This window comes from Oreochromis aureus, linkage group 7 (assembly GCF_013358895.1).
Source record: "Oreochromis aureus strain Israel breed Guangdong linkage group 7, ZZ_aureus, whole genome shotgun sequence".
Classification (NCBI taxonomy): domain Eukaryota; kingdom Metazoa; phylum Chordata; class Actinopteri; order Cichliformes; family Cichlidae; genus Oreochromis; species Oreochromis aureus.
This window is the reverse complement of record NC_052948.1, coordinates 57,164,732-57,185,914: the sequence shown is the minus strand read 5'-3', so window position 1 is coordinate 57,185,914 and position 21,183 is coordinate 57,164,732. Positions and strand designations below refer to the sequence as shown.

The window sequence follows — 21,183 nt, the reverse complement described above, 5'->3', positions numbered from 1 at the left end:
TTCTTCTCTGTCATTCTGGGATGTTGGGATGTGTTCTAATATAAGAGTTTTTGTTGTTTTTAAGGTTTGGACTTTGTTCATTCTGAGTATCCCAGTCTAACATTTGTTGAAACACACTGTTGGGACCAAATTGAAAATAAATACATGAATGAAAATTAAGATCTCAGTTTGAGCGTTTGTTGTAATAGTAATTGTATTATTCGTAATCAAAGTTAATAGATTTCAGATTTAAAAACTGCTGCATTACATATTTTACATAGCATCAAAAGCGGCATTTGCTAATAATAATGCCTCACAGCAAGACAATCTGAAGTTCCAACCCAGACAAGACCCTTCTTTTGACAGTTTGCAGGCTTCTTCGCAGGACTCTGGTTTCTGCTGCCATCGAAAAACATTCTCCAGGACACCCTTGCAAAAACATTCCGAAATAACAAGAGTTTCATTTCCTGCTTAAATCAATGGCAATAAAAAAAAAAAAAAAAAAGGAACACTGGCTTACAGACACAGGTCACATTCTTTACTTAGTGTAGCTGTTAAAAATACTAGAAGCTCCCTTCTGTGCACAATAGTGTCCCATTGGCGTCCTGCCTGGGTATACAGTGTATTATATTAACTGCATTGATTGCCTCCTTACTGACCCCAAGTAGAACAAAGGACCTCTGCAAGCCAGCCCTCTGCACGTATACTAGTGAAACGCGGATTGATACTGAAATATGGATTCTTCCAATACCAGATATGTTCTATAATCGATTCTCATATTAAAATATCAATATCTTAGTATTTGGGGTAAATTTGTTTGTTTATGATTAACAGGAACGCAGTGGAAAGTAACTATTATTGGGACTGTCTAAATGATTAGTAGGAACTACTACTTCTTCTGACAGAGTGAGATGCGAAATACTACTGTATATTGATGATGACAGTCATCACTGATAGATGTCACTTGCGGAGTTCTTTGGTGCTGCAGGACAGGAGCTATTGTTTTTCATTGTTAATTGAATATTTTAAAATGTAGGTAATGACTTTTCAGGTTTTTGATTTCTTATATGATATATCTTGACAATTAATCAATAAAAACAAGGAGTCTGATGTCTTGTATTCATTATGAAGGTGTAGTTTGAAATACACTACTTTTGATTTTGATTTTTCAAACACATTAAGTTTTCGTACAAAGTATTTGGTTCTGATCAGTATCACAAATACCAACCTGAATTTTACTTGATATCGGATCGGAAATGTAATCTGAGGTATCGCACATTACTAACTTATACTGAAGCTTTTATTGCATGTCCTCACTCAGTATTACAGCAGGCCAAGGTAATGCCATCCAGAGTAAAAATCTGGTTAGATACCATATTTCTAAGATTTTCAGGACGGAATACAATAACCTCAGCTTTATCTAAATTTAGAAGAAGAAAATTAGAGGTCATCCAGGTCTTTATGTCTTTAAGACATGCAGTTTAACTGCAGTGTGTGTTATCTGGCTTCATGGACAGATAGAGTTGGGTGTCATCTGCATAGCAGTGTAAAAGTATGCTATGCCTTCTGATGATACTGCCTAAGGGAAGCATGTATAATGTAAACAGAATTTGTCCTAGCACTGAACCCTGTGGAACTCCATAATTAACCTCAGCGTGTGAAGAGGACTCTCCATTACATGAACAAATTGGAGTCTATTAGATAGATATGATACAAACCACTGCAGCGTAGTACCTGTAATACCTACAGCATGCTCTGATTGCTCTAAAAGGATATTATGGTCAACAGTATCAAACGCTGCACTGAAGTCTAGCAGGACAAGCTCAGAGATAAGTCCACTGTCAGAGGCCATAAGATCATTTGTAACCTTCACTAAAGCTGGTTCTGTGCTGTGATGAGCTCTGAAACCTGACTGAAACTCTTCAAATAAGCCATTCCACTGCAGATGATCTGTTAGCTGTTTGACAACTACTCTTTCAAGGATTTTTGATATGAAAGGAAGGTTGGAGATTGGCCTATAATTAGCTCAGACAGCTGGGTCCAGAGATGGCTTTTTAAGTAACGGTTTAACTGCTCCCAGCTTGAAGGCCTGTGGTACATAGCTGATTATTAGAGAATGATCATATTTAAGGTCGAAGCATTAATTAATGGTAGGACTTCTTTGAGAAGTCTTGTAGGAATGTGGTCTAAAAGATATGTTAATGGTTTAACTGAAGTTAACTCAGAAAGATCAATTGGAGAAAAAGACTAAATAAATATCAGTGGTACTGAAAGTAGCTGTAGATAATGGTCTAATAATGGTGTGTGTGGTCCAGGTACTTACTTACGGACTAAATCTATTAACTTTGTCCTCCTTAAATTGTGAAATTAAATAAGGAGGAGCCAGTGAAGAGAAGCCAATTGGAGAAGCCAATATGCTCTCATTCTAGTCCCTGTCAGTACTAGGGATGGGTACCGGTGTCCAGTGCCATCTGACATAAACGGTAGTAACCAGACCGAAAAGCAGCGCACATTCGATGCTTTTTTTTTCCTGAGCCAGTTCTAGCCAATCATTTTACGTTTCCGAGGATAGTAGGCGGGGCCAGGTACGTACGTTCTTTTAGAGCAGAGCTACAGATTAAAAATGCCCAAGGCGAAGCGATCAAAAGTCTGGCTGTACTTCACAGCAAAAGATGCAAACTCAGCAGCCTGCAACAAGTGCTTTAAGCTGATACTGTGATACTGTCAAAGGAGGTAACACCTCAAATCTGATGAAACACCTGGCGACGCATAGCGGTTTTTTTTTTTAAAGCCGAGAAATGCGCCGTGTTTGATAGCTTGCTACACCGAGCACATCTACTGCGGGTGTGGTGCCTGTTATCGGACCCGGAGTTAGCAACATCCCCCAAGAACCCGAAGAGTAGAGTCCTGGCCCCTAGCCCTGTCAGCGTAGCAGAAATGATGACGGATGATGATGGCAGCAGCAGCCGTTCTCCTCTGCGTGAGTAGCTTCATGTTGTTCGTGTGCAATTAACGTTGAGTACGCTAACCACATTATTACATTAATGCATGTAAGGTGAACTAGCAAACACCGTCGTAGTTACATGCGGCTGTCTTCTTGTTTGATGGCAGATACTCCCACCCCTGGCCAAAAAGGCTAAAATGACCAAAGAAAAAGTGGAAAACAGTTAAACATGAGAGGTTTTTGGACAAAGTTTGTGTTTTTTCCATTGATTAAGCACTGCTTCCAGCCAAGAGTGATACCATATATGCCCTATAGCTGCAGAAAAGGCTAACATTGTTATCTTTTTACAAAAAAAAACAAACAAACAAAAAAAAACAGCTGAACATGAGAGGTTTTTGGACCAATTTTGTGTTCTCCATTCTTTAAGCACCGGTTTGAGCACCGTTTAAGCACCGGCACCGTTTCAAAAGTACCGGTTTGGCACCGGTATCGGATAAAACCTAAACGATACCCATCCCTAGTCAGTACTCTCGCCGCAGCATTTCCTTTCAACAGAAGGCTTTTCATGGAGCTTTTAGGACATCCTGATAATAATAAATTAGTGGTCCAAGCCTACAAGTAACAAATGCTTGAACTAGTTTTTCAGTGTCAATCTGAGAGAGGATAGTTCCACTTTTAGAGATATTCCAAAAAAATGGAAGACAGCAGTCTTGCATATTTGCTTAGTATGCACAGTGAAACACATATTCTGGTCAAAAACAACTCCATGACTCCTTAGTGTTACTGGAAGCCAAGGTAATGCCATCCAGAGAATTAAGAATCTGGTTAGACACACTCATTTCTAAGATTTTTAGGGCTTAATACAATAACCTAAGTTTTATATGAATTTAGCAGCAGGTAATTGGAGGCCATCCAGGTCTTTATATCTAGAGCTATGCTTGCTCCTCACAGTCACACAGCTATCATGCTTTCCTGGCTGCTCGGGACAATCTGCTGGGGTGAGAGCTAACGGTATGCTAACATGCTAACATCAGTCGCACTGAATACAGGAGCCAGGCTATGAGTTTTTCCCCAATGGTGCAGAGCTGGGTCTCCAATTCAGTAATCCTGGTCGCCAGAGAAGTAAACAGACTAGATTATTACAAGAGTAGCTATACACTGAGCAGAAAGGTACAGGAGGGACAGTTGAAGAGGCCATGCTGGTTGAGAGTTGGCTACAAGCCAAGCGAGAGAATCCCTAAAGACAAAGTGAATAAATACATTTAGTGGCTGTTTCAGAGGGCGAGGGTGAACCTTGGATAAAGCACGTGAAGATTACACTTCATTATCTAGAGATCATCTAAAACGTTTTAATTACAAAAGCTACACAAAAACGCCACTGTGCATTGTAACAGGAATATGAAGTGATACTGTACTGCAGACAGCACACGCATGAACGAACGCACACAAAGAGACATGTCAGTGGACAGGGTCGGTTACACTGGCTGTATAAATAGGTGTTATAAATTATTCAAGTGTGCTGGGCCTTTAGCACGTGCAGTGCTGAGCTGTGGGAGGGAGGGCCTCAAGATCACTCCACTTGGACCATCTGTCAACATCCCCTCAATGACTCAGCAAAACTGCTACAATCAAGCCATGGCAGCTGGATGGGCTAAAGGCTTCTGATCTGAATTATCATAATTGTATTATGTATTATGATTGTATTGAGATGCATTATGGGAATCATCGATGCTCTGTTTCCAGGCTAAAGAGAAGAGCGAGCATCAGGTTTGTTATCAGCACATACTTTAAAAGCCAACATCTGTTAATGGTGAATGATGTCCATTATGAAATTACACTTCATAGCATTTCCAAGTATCTACCTTGAAATCAGTCCAAACAATAATACCATATCCAGGGGGGAAAAAAGACAAAACAGGCCATGACAAAGCATCAGCTCTACATGACTTACACCATGATCCTTTCATTTGAAGCATTTCCTTTCTTACCTATTGTTCTTTATAACAAATCCCAAAGGAATACAGTAACTGTTCAAACTGCAGTGACAATACGCAGGTCTAGCTAATGATGCAAAGTCTGCATTATGTGCCCCAACACATTTGCAATTTAGTAATGCAGCGGTGGCTTTTGGAAAAGTGGTTGAGCATACCTTTATGTAACATTAAGACAGCTTAACAGTTCCAAAGGTAAAATAAATCTGCTTCTGGCACACTTCTAAACAGCTGGGCAATATGAAATTGAATTCCTAACTATGGGTGATATCAGGTCACGTTGCTTATGTCATTATGCTATTACGGACACCATAAATCAGGGAGCATCTGGTTTTTAGAAAGAGGTCAGACTCTTTCCTGGCCACTCTTCATGACTAATGGAGACAAACAATGCCCTTTATTGTTCTACTACAGATTGAAGAAATTTATGTACACTTGTCATTTAGCCTTCTTGTTGAATAATTCTTCCTTACGACACTGATTATGGCAAAGTTCAAGAATGCATAACTAGTTATTCAGCATCATGTTCATGAATGGTACACATATGATAACTGTTCACACATGCCCCCCCTCAATTTGACTCATTTTCTGTGTTTGTACTGGAAAAACTGAATGATTCTCACTATATTGAGTGAAAAACAGAGGTGGAAAAACTATTTCCAGATCATACTGTAATGACAAGTTCCAAATGGTTTCACTTATGTTGCCTGCAGACATTTTCTTCTATTACTTCTTTGTACAAATGAGAGTTTAGCGTTTGTTTATCTCAAACTCATTCTCAGAGTTCCAATCAAACTTGAGCAAAGACAATGCTGCACTGGTCAACTGGTAAAAAAAATAATTCCAAGTCTGAGGGTACACTTACAGTTAAAACTGCACATCTGACAATAGTTGCCAAAGTCGATTTGTGGAAACCTAGCATTGGTCAGACTATAGTAAAGATGTTCGCCATCTTAGAGATTACTTTAAAAACACAAATCTGGTGTTAAATGTCTCTTAAGAAGCTCCACTTCAACCAGACACTTTTAGCAGCCATGAACAAGCTTCTGACATAATTGTGGCTGGATCACTCTTCTTGGAAGAATTTGTAGTGTTTTATTTAATTTGCTTTTTTTCATGCCATGGAACAAGCTTGTAAACAGTCCACAAATTTTCAACAGAGTTGAAGTCAGAGCTTTGGGAAGCTCTAAAACTCAGCCTACTTTAGCGATTCCAAAACCACAATTGACATGCGTTTGGGATCGTTGTCCTGCTGGAACACCAAGTTGTGCAATTTCCAACCGCCTTGTTGTTGTTGTTTTGAGGTGAAGTTAAAGAATCTGGACATACGCTTTCTTAATTATTCTATCCACATAAAAACACGGAATATAGACTTAAATCAACTTATGTGCTATAATGTCCAGCCTATTTGAAGCCAGAAAAGACACTAGCAAAAAAGCTGACTGTATAAGTTAACAGCTTTCATCAAATCACCACTCTTAAGACTTATGACATAAGCGACATAAGTCACATAAGTCTTATGACATAAGTCTTAAGACGTAAGATTAAATATATAGTCAGAATTAGTGCTGTTCGATATAACGATATATATCGGATGACGATATAAAAACATCTATCGTTTCATTTGACGCTATCGTTTGTTTCGTGGTGTCGCAAAATAAACTGTTTACGGCAATATTTTTTCATCGCTTTGATGGTCACTGTAGTGGCTATATTAATTTCTTAAAGTTCTCTCTTTCTCTTATATTTAATATAACCACACTACAGAAGGACAAGCGACTATTTTTATGCGTTGTCGTTAGCAACAACGACGATAAAACCATCGCGTGTCCGCTTGTTTATTTTCCACATAAACCTTTCACAATAAAGCTCAAGATCCTGTTGAGACTTTTCAAAATAAACTGAATCACGTAAAAGAGTATGCAGAGTGTTTATGGATGAGAAGCAAAAAAGAGACGCCAGGTGCTAAAAAAATAAACCTTAGACTCAAATGTTAGAACAGGCTTTTCCCCGCAGCACGCTGTGTAATAAATCCTCACAAAGAAAATGGCGGCCGTTACAACTTATGACTAAAAATATATAGTTTCATGCATCGGTTAAAACACTCAACTCCAGGTACATGACGCCCAGCTGGAAACACTTCACGCAAGTCGAGCTGCCCGAGATTCACAGAATTTACAGAAAATGTTAAATTTTTGTGATTTATATCATTATCGGGACGACAGATGTCTTATATCGGGATATGAGATTTTGGTCATATCGCACAGCCCTAGTCAGAATTCAAAAGTAGGCTTAGTCTACGTTAAAATGTGACATAGGCACCAATTTATTCTGGCCAGAACATGATTACCAGAGCCCTGCCCTGTAGGCAGGCCTAGGGAGGGAGCTTTATGAACTGTGCAGGCCAGTCAGGCAAAGCCTAAAAAGGTGACACGGGCCCACTCAGAGTTAAGGGAGTTAATATAACGTGGGATCTTATTCACAAGTGATGGGAAGGTTTACTTGGACAGGTGGATTGGTATGGCATCATGGGTCATGTAGGTATTGTGCCAGACTGTCGTTTTGAAGAGAGAAGTGAGGAAAAAGCAAAGCTTTTGATTTTAATCAGTCAATCTATGACCATGAACTCTGGGTAATGAGTAAGGTCATGAATATAACCAAAATGAGTTTCGGCCTTAGAGACAGGGTGAGGAGCTCAGACATCTAAAGGAATTCTGGCTTAGGAACCTGAAGAGGACCTGGAATGTGTGGCTGGGAAGAAAGACATTTGGAATACCTTACTTAGCATAGGCCCACCACAACCTGACTTTAGATGAGAGAAAGATAGTGGATAGTGGATGCAAGGCAAAAACAATCTTTTTATGTTTGTTTTATGGAATGTTTTCTGAAAAATTTGCTTTTATTGGCTTTTTAAAACTCATTAGACATCAGTATGAGTCTAATAAATCCTACATCAGTTGGGCTCTAAGAGAACTTATGGTCATTATTTATATAAGCATTTCTTATCTTATATAAGCAGTAAAAGGAGAAAAAAAAATAGTGTTCATGTGCTCAGTAATGAAAGCTGGAGAAGAAACTGAAAGCAGTATCACATGCTATGTATTAGGATAGTATGTTGTTGAATTTACTTGCTGGGTCTGTGTTAGGAACAAATTTAATAAGTTTAAGTCACTGCCTTTTAAATTCAGCTCCCCATTCTACTTGCACAAAACAACACAGAATGGGTTAGTGACCTTTTTCTACATGACTGAAACAACACAAAGGCTGTCTCTGCACAACAATGACAAAGCATCAAGAGCTTTGGATGTTTTCGAAAACTGTACCATGATGTGCCACAAATGTTAGTTACACAAAATAAAATAATTTTGCAGTTAGGTTTTACAGCACCTAACCTTGGACAAGGACAATGCACACAGGAAAGATCCTTATGTAGCCCTTTGATTGACAATCTATATCTTAAGGGGAAAAAAAGGCTACTTTCTCTCAAGGAGAGGATTTTACCAAATCACGTAGCAGTGCTGAATTAAGGAGTACTTCATAGAATAGGGAACTGCGGTTGGGGCATTACTAAAAAAAAAAAAAGTTATTATTATACATTACTCATTACTTTCCTTTAAAGTAATGCATGTTACATTTGTAAATTGACATGTCACATAATTTCCAGTTAACAATATAGAACTTCTGGTTACTAGCGTAACCCAAGTTCTCTAAAAACTGTGTGAGGAATCTCCCGCCTCCCGGCATGACCAATCATTGAAGCTCCACAACCACCTATGTCCAAGACAGACCAATCCCTTCAAGGACACAGTGTTCCCCAACCCTTTTATAATACCCCGTAGCCCCACAACAGGGAAGTATTTCTTCCACATGCCCATGAAAGTAAGGGATTGTGCTGTGATACCTTACTCATATGCCATTACAATTGGCTTTACTACCTGGCTGGTGCGACACAGCTTGCCAGTACGAGTGGAATCCTAGCACACAAAGCGCTAGTTGCTTCTCCTAAACCCCTTACTGCCGCCTAGATAAATGCGTAACGCTAATTCCCTAATGTTACGCACAAAGGCAACATTAGGGGGCAGGGCCATCTTACTATAGTTGGGGAAAAATTGCAGACAGGAAATGTATAAAGATAAAGCATGCAACTCACGTATCCTTTTTCGCTGATGCCAAACCCAGGAATACGACAGTTTTGAGTGAAAGAGCCTTTAAGACAACTTATTCTAAAGGCTCAAAATGCACACAGGTGCCTTTTAAGCCTTTAGAGTTGTCTTAAAGAGAGCACTTGTAAGACTCTGGGTAAATCCCAGAAGGGAGGGGAAAAAAAAAAAAAAAAAAAAAAAAAAAACCACAACCCCCCCTCAAAAAACAAACAAACAAACAAACAAACAAAAAAGACACAGGCTTAATAGTAGGCCTCAGTCTGTGGACGTCATTCACAAATCTCCTTATCAGAGAATGCGGCCAATTGGTGCATTACCAAAGCCAACATGACTTGCTGAAACTGCAGCTAAATACACTTCAATAGTGGAAAATGTTCCCCCCTTATCTAGAAAAGAGAGCACTGATAAGGAATCATATTGCTAGCTGTGCACTCTTTCAAATACACAACATTTGCCATCATAAAGTGAGCATGTGGCAAGAGCTCTTGCGCTCTAAATGCTCTCAATCACCATCAGAGGGAGACCAGATTCTTTTAAAATCAGCCTTTCACGTGCCAGGCCCAGAGAGCTAAATGCTCTGAATGTAGATGAAAAATCTGCACATGCTCCAGAAATACCAGGTCCCTATGCAAGGGCTCGCTATGGAGCAGATAGGCTAGCCCCGCCATCCATGGCTATACCAGTAAGGAGCTATTAAAATCATAGACCGTCACTGCTCCCTCACCCTGTTCAGTAGCAATGGTTTGAGGCTGAGGGGGGGGGATGCATACAGCAGCAACTCTGGCCGTAGTGTGTCTTCGCTTAATGGTCCGCTTACATTTATTAATGAATTTTTTGCACGATGTGAACAGATCTGCGGACGCCTGGCCAAACCTCTCCCACAGGTGGTGGACTATTTCTGGATGGAGTGTTGACACCCTGTAGTTTCCCTCAGGAGAGCAGAGCCGAATTGATGTTCAGAACACCGGGAATGTGTGTCCCACTTAATGACATGATATTTGCTTCTTCACATACTCAGGTTGTGAGCCAGCCTTTGCAAAGTCACAGAGCGCCGTTGTATTGTCTGTCCTGACCAAGACAGGACAATTTTTCAAAAGCAGCAGGAAAAAAAAAATAGATAGAGAGATATATATCTCTCTCTCTCTCTCTATATATATATATAGATATATACACCTCAACGCCAGAAAAACTGCAGTCAGCTCCAGGTAATTTATATTTACGCACAACGGACCCTCTGGGGCCTGTAGCCGTCCCCACAAAAACAGCCCCCACCCCGTCAACAAACCATCTGTTGTCACAGTTTTGCCTCATAATAACTGTACCAAAGGGAACACTAATAATGAACAGAGTCTCTCCAGTGACTTAAAGCCAATAGACATTCAGGGAAATTCTCACTATATGGCTGACATCACGTCTCAGGGAGGACAACCAACCCTAAAGATCCAACATCCTTAACAGTCCCTGAGCACCTTACTATAGAAAGGCCCGAAAAGAAAGTTTGAGGCCTAGATATTCTATACTCTGAGTGGGAGACGTCACTGATGCCTAAACGTAGGCCAGATAGGCTGCATTTTTCCTCTGCTTCCCCCTTGCTGTAAGTTCATACATAAAATATTCTAAATATGATGAAGAGTCCAAGTCCCGCTGCCCAGCTCAATGGCTTTGGAGAGCAGACATTGAAAACACCACACTACTGAAAGTGGGTGGTTTTATTGCAAACTAGTCTGTAACCCCTCCCAACAATGGTCAAGAACCATGGATGGACTGCACATGCCCACCAATCCTCCATCCGGCCAAGGGGCCCAGGAGGATGGAAGTTCAAAGCCGGGACAGCTGCACTCTTCTTGGGCGACCCAAAAAACCCAAACATGTGTACACGTCTTTCTCTCCTTGTCCCCACAAAGCATTGAGGAGAGATGAATAAATTGTGGTGGGGGGCACTGAAGGAACTTGTGCTCCTCCTTGACTGTGTATATGGGGAGAACATGGATGGCCATCACACAGCTTAGATTGGAACCTGAGAAAATATGTTCCTCTCTCCATTTCTTGAGGGAAGAAGGGAACAGTTAATAAGTACTTTGAGTGCTTAAGGCAGGGATCTCTGTGAGTGCTGCCTACTAAGACCCTGGCAGCCACTACAATTCCTAAGTTGACCATTTTCCTTGTGGATGGTGGGATTGACGGCTTCAAGCAGCAGCAGGTGTGGCATCAACAGCAACGAAAGACTTTTTTCCCCATTGCCTTCAACTCTACAGACCCTGCCACTCGGGCAGCTGGGAAGTAGGACCGCTAAAGCCTATATTACACTCTCTTACTGGCATAGCCACAAAGCCCGGTCGAGTAGGCAGTGGTTGGCGTGGCATGGGTTTAAGGGGAAGACAGAAGTCAAAAGCATTAACCTGCATCTTCCTCCAGTTGTTATCATGCTGAATAGCAGTTTTTACCTCCTCAAACGATCCCTATGGCTGGTACAGAGAATCGATAATAACCTGCTTATCTTGGCCAGGCAGGCTGGACAGATTGAGTCACAGAGATTGCTCCCCTTCAATGGCCATGCCCATGATGTGGCCACTGTATTGCACTACACTGCACCCCTAGAGACCCGGAAAATACACATAACACTACACATCTCCTCCCAAATCATGGGACTAGCTAGTTTTATAACATGTGGGTATGCAGCAACACGAAAACTTCTCCAACAGGAATATATTTCCTCAACAAAAATGTATCATTACAGCATAATAGATATTCCTGAAATCAGAAAAACCCACATTCGTGGACTACCTTCACAGCTGTGTCAGTAAATTGTCTGGTCCAGAACCACTGAAGAGCTCTTATGATCTTTGCACGGAAAAAAGAAGCAAGAAGGGCCCAGGAGCTATTATAAGGGGGTCATGGGACCCCTTATTCCTTAGCGTGTTTGTCTGTGCTGGATAGCCATGGTGGTAGTGGAGTTTCCATGATTAGTCATAATGAGATACAAAGTGAGGATTGAAAGAGAACTCAGGCTACAGTTCCACAACCCAACATAAATCCCTATTCTACGTATAAATACAAAACCAACAACACAAAACAAAGACGAAAACCAGCCTAAAGAGACTTTAAAGTGATTCTAGTTTAATGTCCTTCTGGTAATGTGTTAGCATGCTGTCTGTAGAGATGCATGTAGAGACCTGAATTCCTGTTGCAGTTAGAGCAGGGCGATATGACCAAAAATATTTATCACGATATACATTTGAAAATTTGCGATAACAATATAACTGACGATATAATTGACACTAGACAAAATACTTTACAACTCCACAACTTTATTAGTGTAAAAAACACCATCAATGTATTTTCACTTAAACAAGCAGCTGTTTTTTATGTGCATTAAAGTTATATAAAAATGTAACAGTGCAAATTCCTTGCTGACAGTTTAACCAAAAGGCATTTCCAGTGGACATTGGCCGACATATCCTCAGCATAACCATGTATAATATCCACAAAACTTAAAAGAGGGTTATACACACAATAATATGGTAATATTATGTTGAAGCACAGTACGTATCACTCCGCGAGGCGCCTGCCTACGATAGCCGTAATGCTCCGACAATCCATCAAGTGGTGCGGCTTCGTAGCTTAGCAAAGTCGTACTAAAACATTTGACAGATTTTCGAGTGCCGTGTACCACATAAAATCATTTCGAGGTCAGTAAACACAACCAGAATTCATACATAAGGCACACGGGATTATAAGGGGCACTGTCGATTTTCAGAAAAATCAAAGGATTGATTTTAAGTGTGCCGTATTTTCCGAAAAACAAGGTAATAACGACGGCCCGCTAGCATGCTCTACCAAAAATAGTGCTTTGTTGTGTATCTGACGGACGAAAGCTAAACCAGTTCCACACCACTGAAGTTGCAGCATTTCTACAAACCAATTCTGGTTCATCCGTTTCATTTAACGATCCACTTTCGCTCTTCTCATTCTGCGTCGCCGCCATGTGCGTATGTAAACATAGGCACTGCGCATGCGCGTTTTACCCATATTCTATCGCGATATTTCATTTTCCTATCGTTGCCCAAAATTACACCGGTATTACCGTGAACGGTATGATATAGCCCAGCCCTAGTTGCAGTATTATGAATCCGTTTCTAACCCGACCACAGTTTGTAGTCATCACCCCAAAACTTGATGCAATTTTTTAAAAAGTAACATTGATATCTGTACTCCTCTTGGCACACAAACTGTGTGCTGGAGGAAGAAAAGAGTGACGCAATCTACAGCGTGGATATGGACATTATTTTTATTTTTATTGCAGGATGACAGCGCGATGTTTACCATTGCGCTGTCATCCTGCAATAAAAAGTGGAGACTGCTCCAGGAAAAAAGAAAAAACAAATTGTATTACACTGTTAACACAACTTCTGGTGTTCGCAAGCACCTGCATATACAGTATGCTGACACTAAGCTACCAAGGACTCAGAGTGATGTTAAAGCTGAATGAATGCTGACCCCAGCCAAACACTGTGATGAAGAAAGCCGTCATGTGCGGTGAAGCCAGCCGCTGCCGAACTTCAACAGGTAACAAACTGATGTCAGGCTGCAACAGCCATTTAAAGTCTCATTGTGCTGGTTTTCATCTTTGAGTTGCGTTGTCGGCTTCGTCTTCATACCTAAATACTAACAGAAAGATCACATTGCTTGTCAGTCATTTAAGACTTAAGGATATCTCCATACCTCTGTTCAGAGGTACACTCTGTTCCACATACTATACATATTATACAGTGGTAAGCATCTTCTGAGTCTGATTGATGCTGATGAATGCTCAGGCTGACAGTCCTCCCTGCACAATGATTATTGGCCGAGAGGGCCGATCATATGTCCACTCCCTCAGACATCTCTCCATTATTTGGAGAAACCTCCCACAACTCCGTTCATTATTCTTTTACTGTACTGAAACGCTCCCAGTGTTGGATTTTCCGCTGTCTGCTGAGGGCCGCTGATGGAATGAAAATGGCCTGGCCTCACAGCGCAGAGACTTTTGTTTTCCCAATTGTGTCAAATTACTATTTAACTCTGGTGTGAGTGTAAAAGAGGTGACGAGTGAGGTGGAGTCTCACAGACAGAGAAGCTTTGATAAGAGCTGCTTAGCAGTTTAGAGTATAAACACTCACATTCTGAACAATTTATTCTGAACAATTTTGCTTATTTTTGCACCACTGATGTCTAACTGTCCACCACATGGGCTTTGTGTACGTCTGTGCATGGAAGTAGGCTACCACAAGTAGTTGAATCTTACAATAGAATGCTAATTAGTCCAACTGTGGGCACATCCTGCCATACGGCTTGCATGTGCACACACAAGGGACAATTTGTAAACACTTGATATAAAAGGGATGCTTGCCAATTTTCCATGATGCTAACCATGATCAAGGGAATATGATTTTTCTCCTTGTGAAACAAGCTCTAAGTAAGCAATGGGAGACTGCAAGCACATCAAGTTGACCTCTAAACATCTTTGACCTTTTCATCAAATTGTTTCCTCCTGAACAACATGCACATGTCCCCTCTCTAGGAATATGACACGTTAACTCACAAAGCTCTCTTTGTCCACGTGTCCTCAGTTCAAGGTGAATGAAAAGCTATGACCCTTGCTGTTTTCTGAGCAGATTATTGAAGAAAACAGGAAGCAGCATTAATTTCCTGTTAGACGACACAAGACTAACTGGAGATTTAATGCGAGATCAAACAGCAGGGTCGTTCTGATGACTATGATGTCAAAGTACACAGCACCAGCTTGTCAGTCAAGGCATTTTTTTTGAAAAATCTAATTTCCCCCATGGATAGATCGTACTAATTCTAATACTAAATTAAAGTGAAAAAAAAAAAATGACTGGGGGGGGGCTAGTCCTTTTTGCTGGGATTTCATCACAACAACAACAAAAAAAAAAAAGAAAATGGTGGTTTCTATGGCGCCCACACGCTTGTATGGCATGCCTGACAATGACAGAGCCTTCTAATGAATAATTAAGCGTCTTGAGGCGACTGTTGTTGTGATTTGGCGCTGTATAAATAAAACTGAAATGAATTTAATTGAACTGAATTAATGAGACGATGACTAGTCCATATCAGACCAGGGCATCACCTAAGTTTTAAGCCTAATCTTAAAAGTAGAGAGGATGTCTGTCTCCCGAATCCAAGCTGGGAGCTGGTTCCACAGAAGACGGGCCTGAAAGCTAAAGTTTCTGCCTCCCATAGTGCTTTTAAATATCCTAGGAACCACAAGAAAGCCATCAGTCTGACAGTGAAGTCCTCTATTGTGGCGATACAGTACTATAAGGTCACGAAGATAAGATGGGGCCTGATTATACAAGACCTTGGTATGTGAGGAGAATTTTATATACGAGTCTGGATTTAACAGCCATTTCTTTTAAACCATTTCCCCTTTTTCTGACATTAAAATTCACCTCTCATGCTGCTAGTGAGTCCCCAAATCAAGATGGTGTATGGGCTTTGTGAAGTGCTCAACTTAGGAGTGCTGGGAGTGGCCAGTCAAGCTGTTGTAATATGCAGAGCAAAAACTGCAGACAACAGGAAATGTGGTTATGAAGGTCAATACTGTTCAGATCCTTGAAGGGAAAAAAATCCACTCCTCTGAAAAGAGGGGAAAAAAAGAGGAGTGGAATTTTGTTGCATTCCAACAGAGCTGGGGTGATTGAGGTATCTTAGAAGGTAAACTGGAACCCACATTTTTTGTTAATGTCAAAAAACAATTCATTTCCTGATTGGCTAGCTAAACATGGAAATAATGTCTAAACGGACACTAAGAAAATTCTTATTTGTGCTTCTCAATGTAACGCTACAGTTTCTGTGACAGCACTGTAAAACACATTGGTTGGAACACAAGCATCAATTGGCAGGGTGAAGTTACAACAATAAATTATTTGCAACTTATAAGTACAATATAAGCAGTACAGTGACTGACAAAAGTTTTACAGTAATGATAAGAAGTATATATAATAGGATAGAAGTATCCCATGGTTTTGCAGCGCTTGCAGGAGCTTGCTTGTTTTTCAAGGACTGTTTTATCATATCTAAACTAAAGCATCAATAGTTACATATTCTCACAGATACATTACCGCCCCAAAAAATTCAACGGAATACACACAGCTACTCCTAAAACCGCTATTGTCTCAGCTTAATTACTGTACTTGTGTCTCACAAGGGGGTGGGGTCATTGTGCTATTTCTGACATCAGGGTCTATGTGACGCACACGGGAATAAGGAAGAAGCCAGGTCCTCTGCAGACAAAAAGCTCTTTCTCTCTCACACAGTTGCCAAAAGGTTCTGTGAGAGAGAGACACAGAGAGGGTGTGTGCGTGTGCGAGCCAGTGAGCGAGATTGTTACTACAGCTGTAAGGCCATCATCTATGGCTGATTCTGAGACAAAAGGACTCCGCTGCTTGTCAAATGACACACTAAAAGCCCAGGGGGTCCTTCGCTTCCTGTTTCTGCATACAGTCTGTACAATCTGCAGGGCTGTGAGGTACTAGAAACACAGGAGGGATTTGCTTCAAAAGGGGAAAAAAAGCTTGTAAGACTTAAACAAGGATTCCATTGTGCAAATCGACCCTGCAACGTCCCCTGAAAGCAGCAGGCACTTTTACAATATGTACCTCTCTACTAGTCAACAACTTACAATCCCACATTTTCATATGCGTGAGAAGTTTGTCAACCCCTGATTTTATATCCATATAGACTAACAAAACAGCAGCACTTAACTGTAACCCCTTAAGCATTTTATCCACCTTAAGAACATGCAAACTCCTCGCAGAAAGCACCCAGCCTACTAGCAAATGGTAACTTGGAACCTTTTTTGTTCTGAATAAACCGTCTTAACCAATTAACAAGGCCACCGGGCAAACAAGCCTTTGACAACTATAACAATGCCAATCACAAAATACTAAATAATGCAGCTGATTATTTAATTAAATTGAACTGAAAGTTAAAGGCTCTGCCTGCAATTCTACTTTTAAATATCCTGTAAGCAAGCAGTCTGACAGCAGTATTCTATTGGTGTGATATTGGACTTTGAGGTCTTAAAGACCTCATACATACCTACACACAGTATACTATAATAATACAATTTAATTATAATACAACATCATTATAACGTGTACATAATATGCCTAAAGTGCAGGATATATTTGAACTTTTGACCTCTACTCTTACTTTGAAAAAGTTTTTGCTTGTTTTTTAAGAACAAGCAAGAAATCTGATGATGCAAAATAAAGCTACAGATTTTTAAAAGATTATTATAATAAGCTTTAAAAAATAAATTATTTTCAGATATGTTGTGGAAGGTACTGTGACTCAGAATTTGACCCAGTGACACCTTTGCACATCCTCCATTTGTGCATGACATTGTTGAATTATGTCTCAGTGTCAGTGATATTGTCTCAGTGTCACAACATCCCACACCCACATCCTGACTTGGCCTACCTCTGAATAAATTCAGGACAGTTTTTTTGTGATTTGATGTGGAACAATCCCACTTTTTTAAATTTTGTTACAAAATTAAGAAAGCATCACAACAGTTCACCTACCATATAGAGAGAGAAATATATGCTTACAATTTATGATTAAAATCCTCTAAACAAAATGCATAGGTGTAAAATTACACAAACTAAATAGCTTACCCAGTTTTTTAACTGTTGTTTTTTGGATTCAGCACATTAAAACCCATGAGCAATAAGAGGACCTAAAAGAAACTGCACATTTTGCAAGTATTGTGGCAAAAATGCTATTAAGACTCAAGTTAAAACTGAACTAATCCTTAACTACTGTCCCAACTACTCTAAAAGTATAGAGAGCAGTCTTTTATGTACAATATTCCAGTTTAATGTCAAACTTTAGCAACACTGAGTGGGACATCAATATTTAAGCACAGTGTGTTTATGCTCTGCTGCTCTGGACTAAATAAAATCTTCCCTGTCACAGTTTCCCTTCCGGCTCTTCAATATGGACCCAAAGCACAGCGCTATTGAAGGTGCTTCAGTCTGTTTTGGAGCTCAACATTACAGGACAGCAACACTTACCCTACCTGTCTGCTGATGGTGGCCCATGCCGCTAAAGACTCAAGACTCAGTGGAGTGTACTGCCACAGTCAATTACATAAAGACAATGTGTTCAGCTTTCACATAGACACTTTAACAACTTTATAAGAGGACTCATTGATTGCCATGAAAAAACAACCAGAAGCAACAATCAATTGGTGGAATTTCCATCCCACATTTCGATCTGGGTGTGCCACACAAACACTGGAAAACACTCAGTGACAGACATGATAAAGTAGTAGCACCAAGGTGACCATGACCTTCAAACTAAAAGAAACCCCATGATATTTAATGTTCAAAGGCTATTTCCAATCTACTGAGCCAAAGAGTGCAGCTTGTATGAATATCAGCCAACCACAGCAGCTAATTAAATTCTGTTGTAAATCAGCTGATCATGCATATCTGCTAGCAGCTGTAATTCTGTGGTGTTGAAACATACTTGCCTACTACATATTTGCCATATACCCTGACCGGGGAAGACAATAGAAGCCCTCTTCTAGTTGAAAAACAAAACCAGCTTTTCATCACAACCTACTTGATGTTAAGATAAAGAAAAGAGAGAGAGGGAGAGAGAGAGAGAGAGAGATATCATTAGGATCATTTGCAGATTAAGAATCAGAGGAAGGACTTTACTTTTCATCAAGTTTCATAAGCTTTACAATCGACTGGAGCGGGCAATTACTGACAAAGGCATCCTGCTTTAGTTTTGAATGATATACTAGAAAATCAAGCCTTGTGTCAAACCAGAATTGGGGCCAGTAATTCGGCAACAAGTAACAACTTGACTTGCAAATGTGATGACACTGGTTTGCGCTGAAAGACAGCATAAATTTAAAGCAGTTTTCCTTAGACCATGACAATTTATAACAAAAGTGGTCTTGAAACACTTTGTAGTAAATAAAGACCTTCTACACACAATAAAAGTGTAAGAATTCTTCTATTTTCCTTTATCGTAACATCCAACAATCTAACCTGACCAAGTAAGCAAGATGACTTCTCTAGGACACGAAGTCAACAAAAAAAACAGAATAGACACTTGTGACTAGTGGAAACTACACTCAGTATATCACCATTCATAATCAATTAGGCATTCTATCACTTTCTGTACACAGACAGACAGACAGGAGGGATGATTTGAAAGCTGAGAGAGAATAAAAAGTAAGAAGTTTTAAAATGAGCCATCAAATATATTTGGGTAGTACTAATACACTTGGATTGCCCACCAGGGCAAAACACAGCATACAAATGTTCTGTTAAGCTATGAACGCAATACAAGATGAGCAATATGAATATTTTTTGGGGAAAAAATGTACTTAGAACACTGAGAAACTGGGCTTCTTTGTCATAGAAGCTTAGATCCGTGTTGGAGTTCATTATGGTTAGTGAGACTTAGTTTGTCAGGGTACTGCTGCCAACAGTCACTTTGAAGTTTATCAGAATATAACCTTGACAATAACAGGCTACTCCGGGCCAGTTAGAGACGTCACACAAATGGAGAATATGAGGAAAGGGGGAAAAACACCACCACGGTTCAGAAATAAAGTTTTTACTAAAAAATTAATTAATACTTGCAACACGATAGTGCTTTCAGTGTGACTGTCATTTACAACGGAAACCTCTGCCATGTTCTTTAAATATAAGGTTTCTTCCTAATAACGTAAACAGTGACACAAACCAGCAAACACACCGATAATCTGGTGTCAGTCATTTTGACCTGAACATCTTATAGAGCATCTGTCCGAAGAAGAAAAAAGAAAAACAAAAAACACACCACAACAACAAAAACAACTTTTTCTGACAGGACTGCTGTGACCTAGATGGAGTACACGGGAAAAGCAGAGGTTTCTGTCTACCAGTAACTCACGTAGAGAGGCATGTGTTGGTTTAAAGACAACAAACGGAGATTGTAAATACATAAGGTGAACACTCTGACAGTTGGGGTTAATTCCTGTTATAATAAGATAAGTTATAGTCTGATTTCTATATCATTCAACTAGTAGTTTCGGGTCATGTGAGTGGTCTTACCTTGTCCAGCTCATCGTGCAGCTCCGACAGGGTGGGTCTGGTGAGTTTCTCCCCCAGCGGTGCTGCTGTCTGCCGGTAGAAATCGATGTTGGGCACGGCATCGATGGTATTGTGACCAAAAGTTCTCAAGTAATAGGTATTGGTGTGGGTGTCATAGTGATAGTGATGTTGGCCCCCAGTCGATGAATGCAAGCTCGTCTCGCTCATCACAGTGTCTCCGTTCTGCATTCCCTCAGTCGGCGCTGCCTCCGGAGAGGCCACGCTGCCTTCCCCAGTCGGATCCGCAAAGTTCACCACCCGAAACCGGCCTTTAGCTTCCTCTCCGCTGACAGCTGGATCGCTACTCGGAGCCTCTGGAGCAGCGGCAGACGCGTCGGAACTCGGAGTCTTATCATCGGCGGCGCCCGCAGCCTCAGCCACGAGGTCCACTTGGAACCGACTCTGACTGGGCGTCGGACCGGGTGGCTTCTGCCCCGCATCCGGGGCTAGCAAATCATGTTCCGTCGCAGAGTTCTCCGCCGGAGCGGAAGACGCAGAGGATGGTGCTGACATGGTACAGCAAACACAGATGAACGTGGAAAGCGTGTGGATCAAACGCTTTACTCGGCCACACAATATAATGGATGCGCGCAAAAGCCCGGTTGCCACCCGTTACAAACCGTCTTCCTATTTACAGGAAAAATGAACTCGCTGCTCTGACTGGTTAGAAAAGGCGCAGGATAGCGGCGAGGAAAGGAGGAGTAGTGAAGAGTAGCTTGTTAGCACGATCGGAACAAGACTACAGATTGTAAACTTTCCGTCGCTCTCCTATTTCTTCTTCCACGGTGATAAATCCCAAAACACAATTTACCGCCCCTCGCTCGGGGACACAGCACTAGATCCCAGCCACTTATGGTCCTTCTGCTGCCCTGAAAACGATGCTGATATCGACCTTGCCGTAGCTCCTCCTAGACTCCCAGAGATTTCCTTGCTGCTATTAT

The 21,183-nt window shown here is 40.8% G+C and overlaps 1 protein-coding gene across 1 annotated transcript in view; it reads right to left on the bottom strand.

Annotated features, from left to right (window-relative positions):
- slc12a2 (solute carrier family 12 member 2) overlaps window positions 1–20,755 on the bottom strand; it is a 60,871-nt gene extending 40,116 nt beyond the window's left edge. Inside the window, exon 1 of the mRNA XM_031751333.2 lies at window positions 20,204–20,755. Within this exon, the coding sequence (XP_031607193.1) occupies window positions 20,204–20,755 (552 nt within the window). The remainder of the gene's footprint in view (window positions 1–20,203) is intronic.
- Window positions 20,756–21,183: the final 428 nt, after the last annotated feature.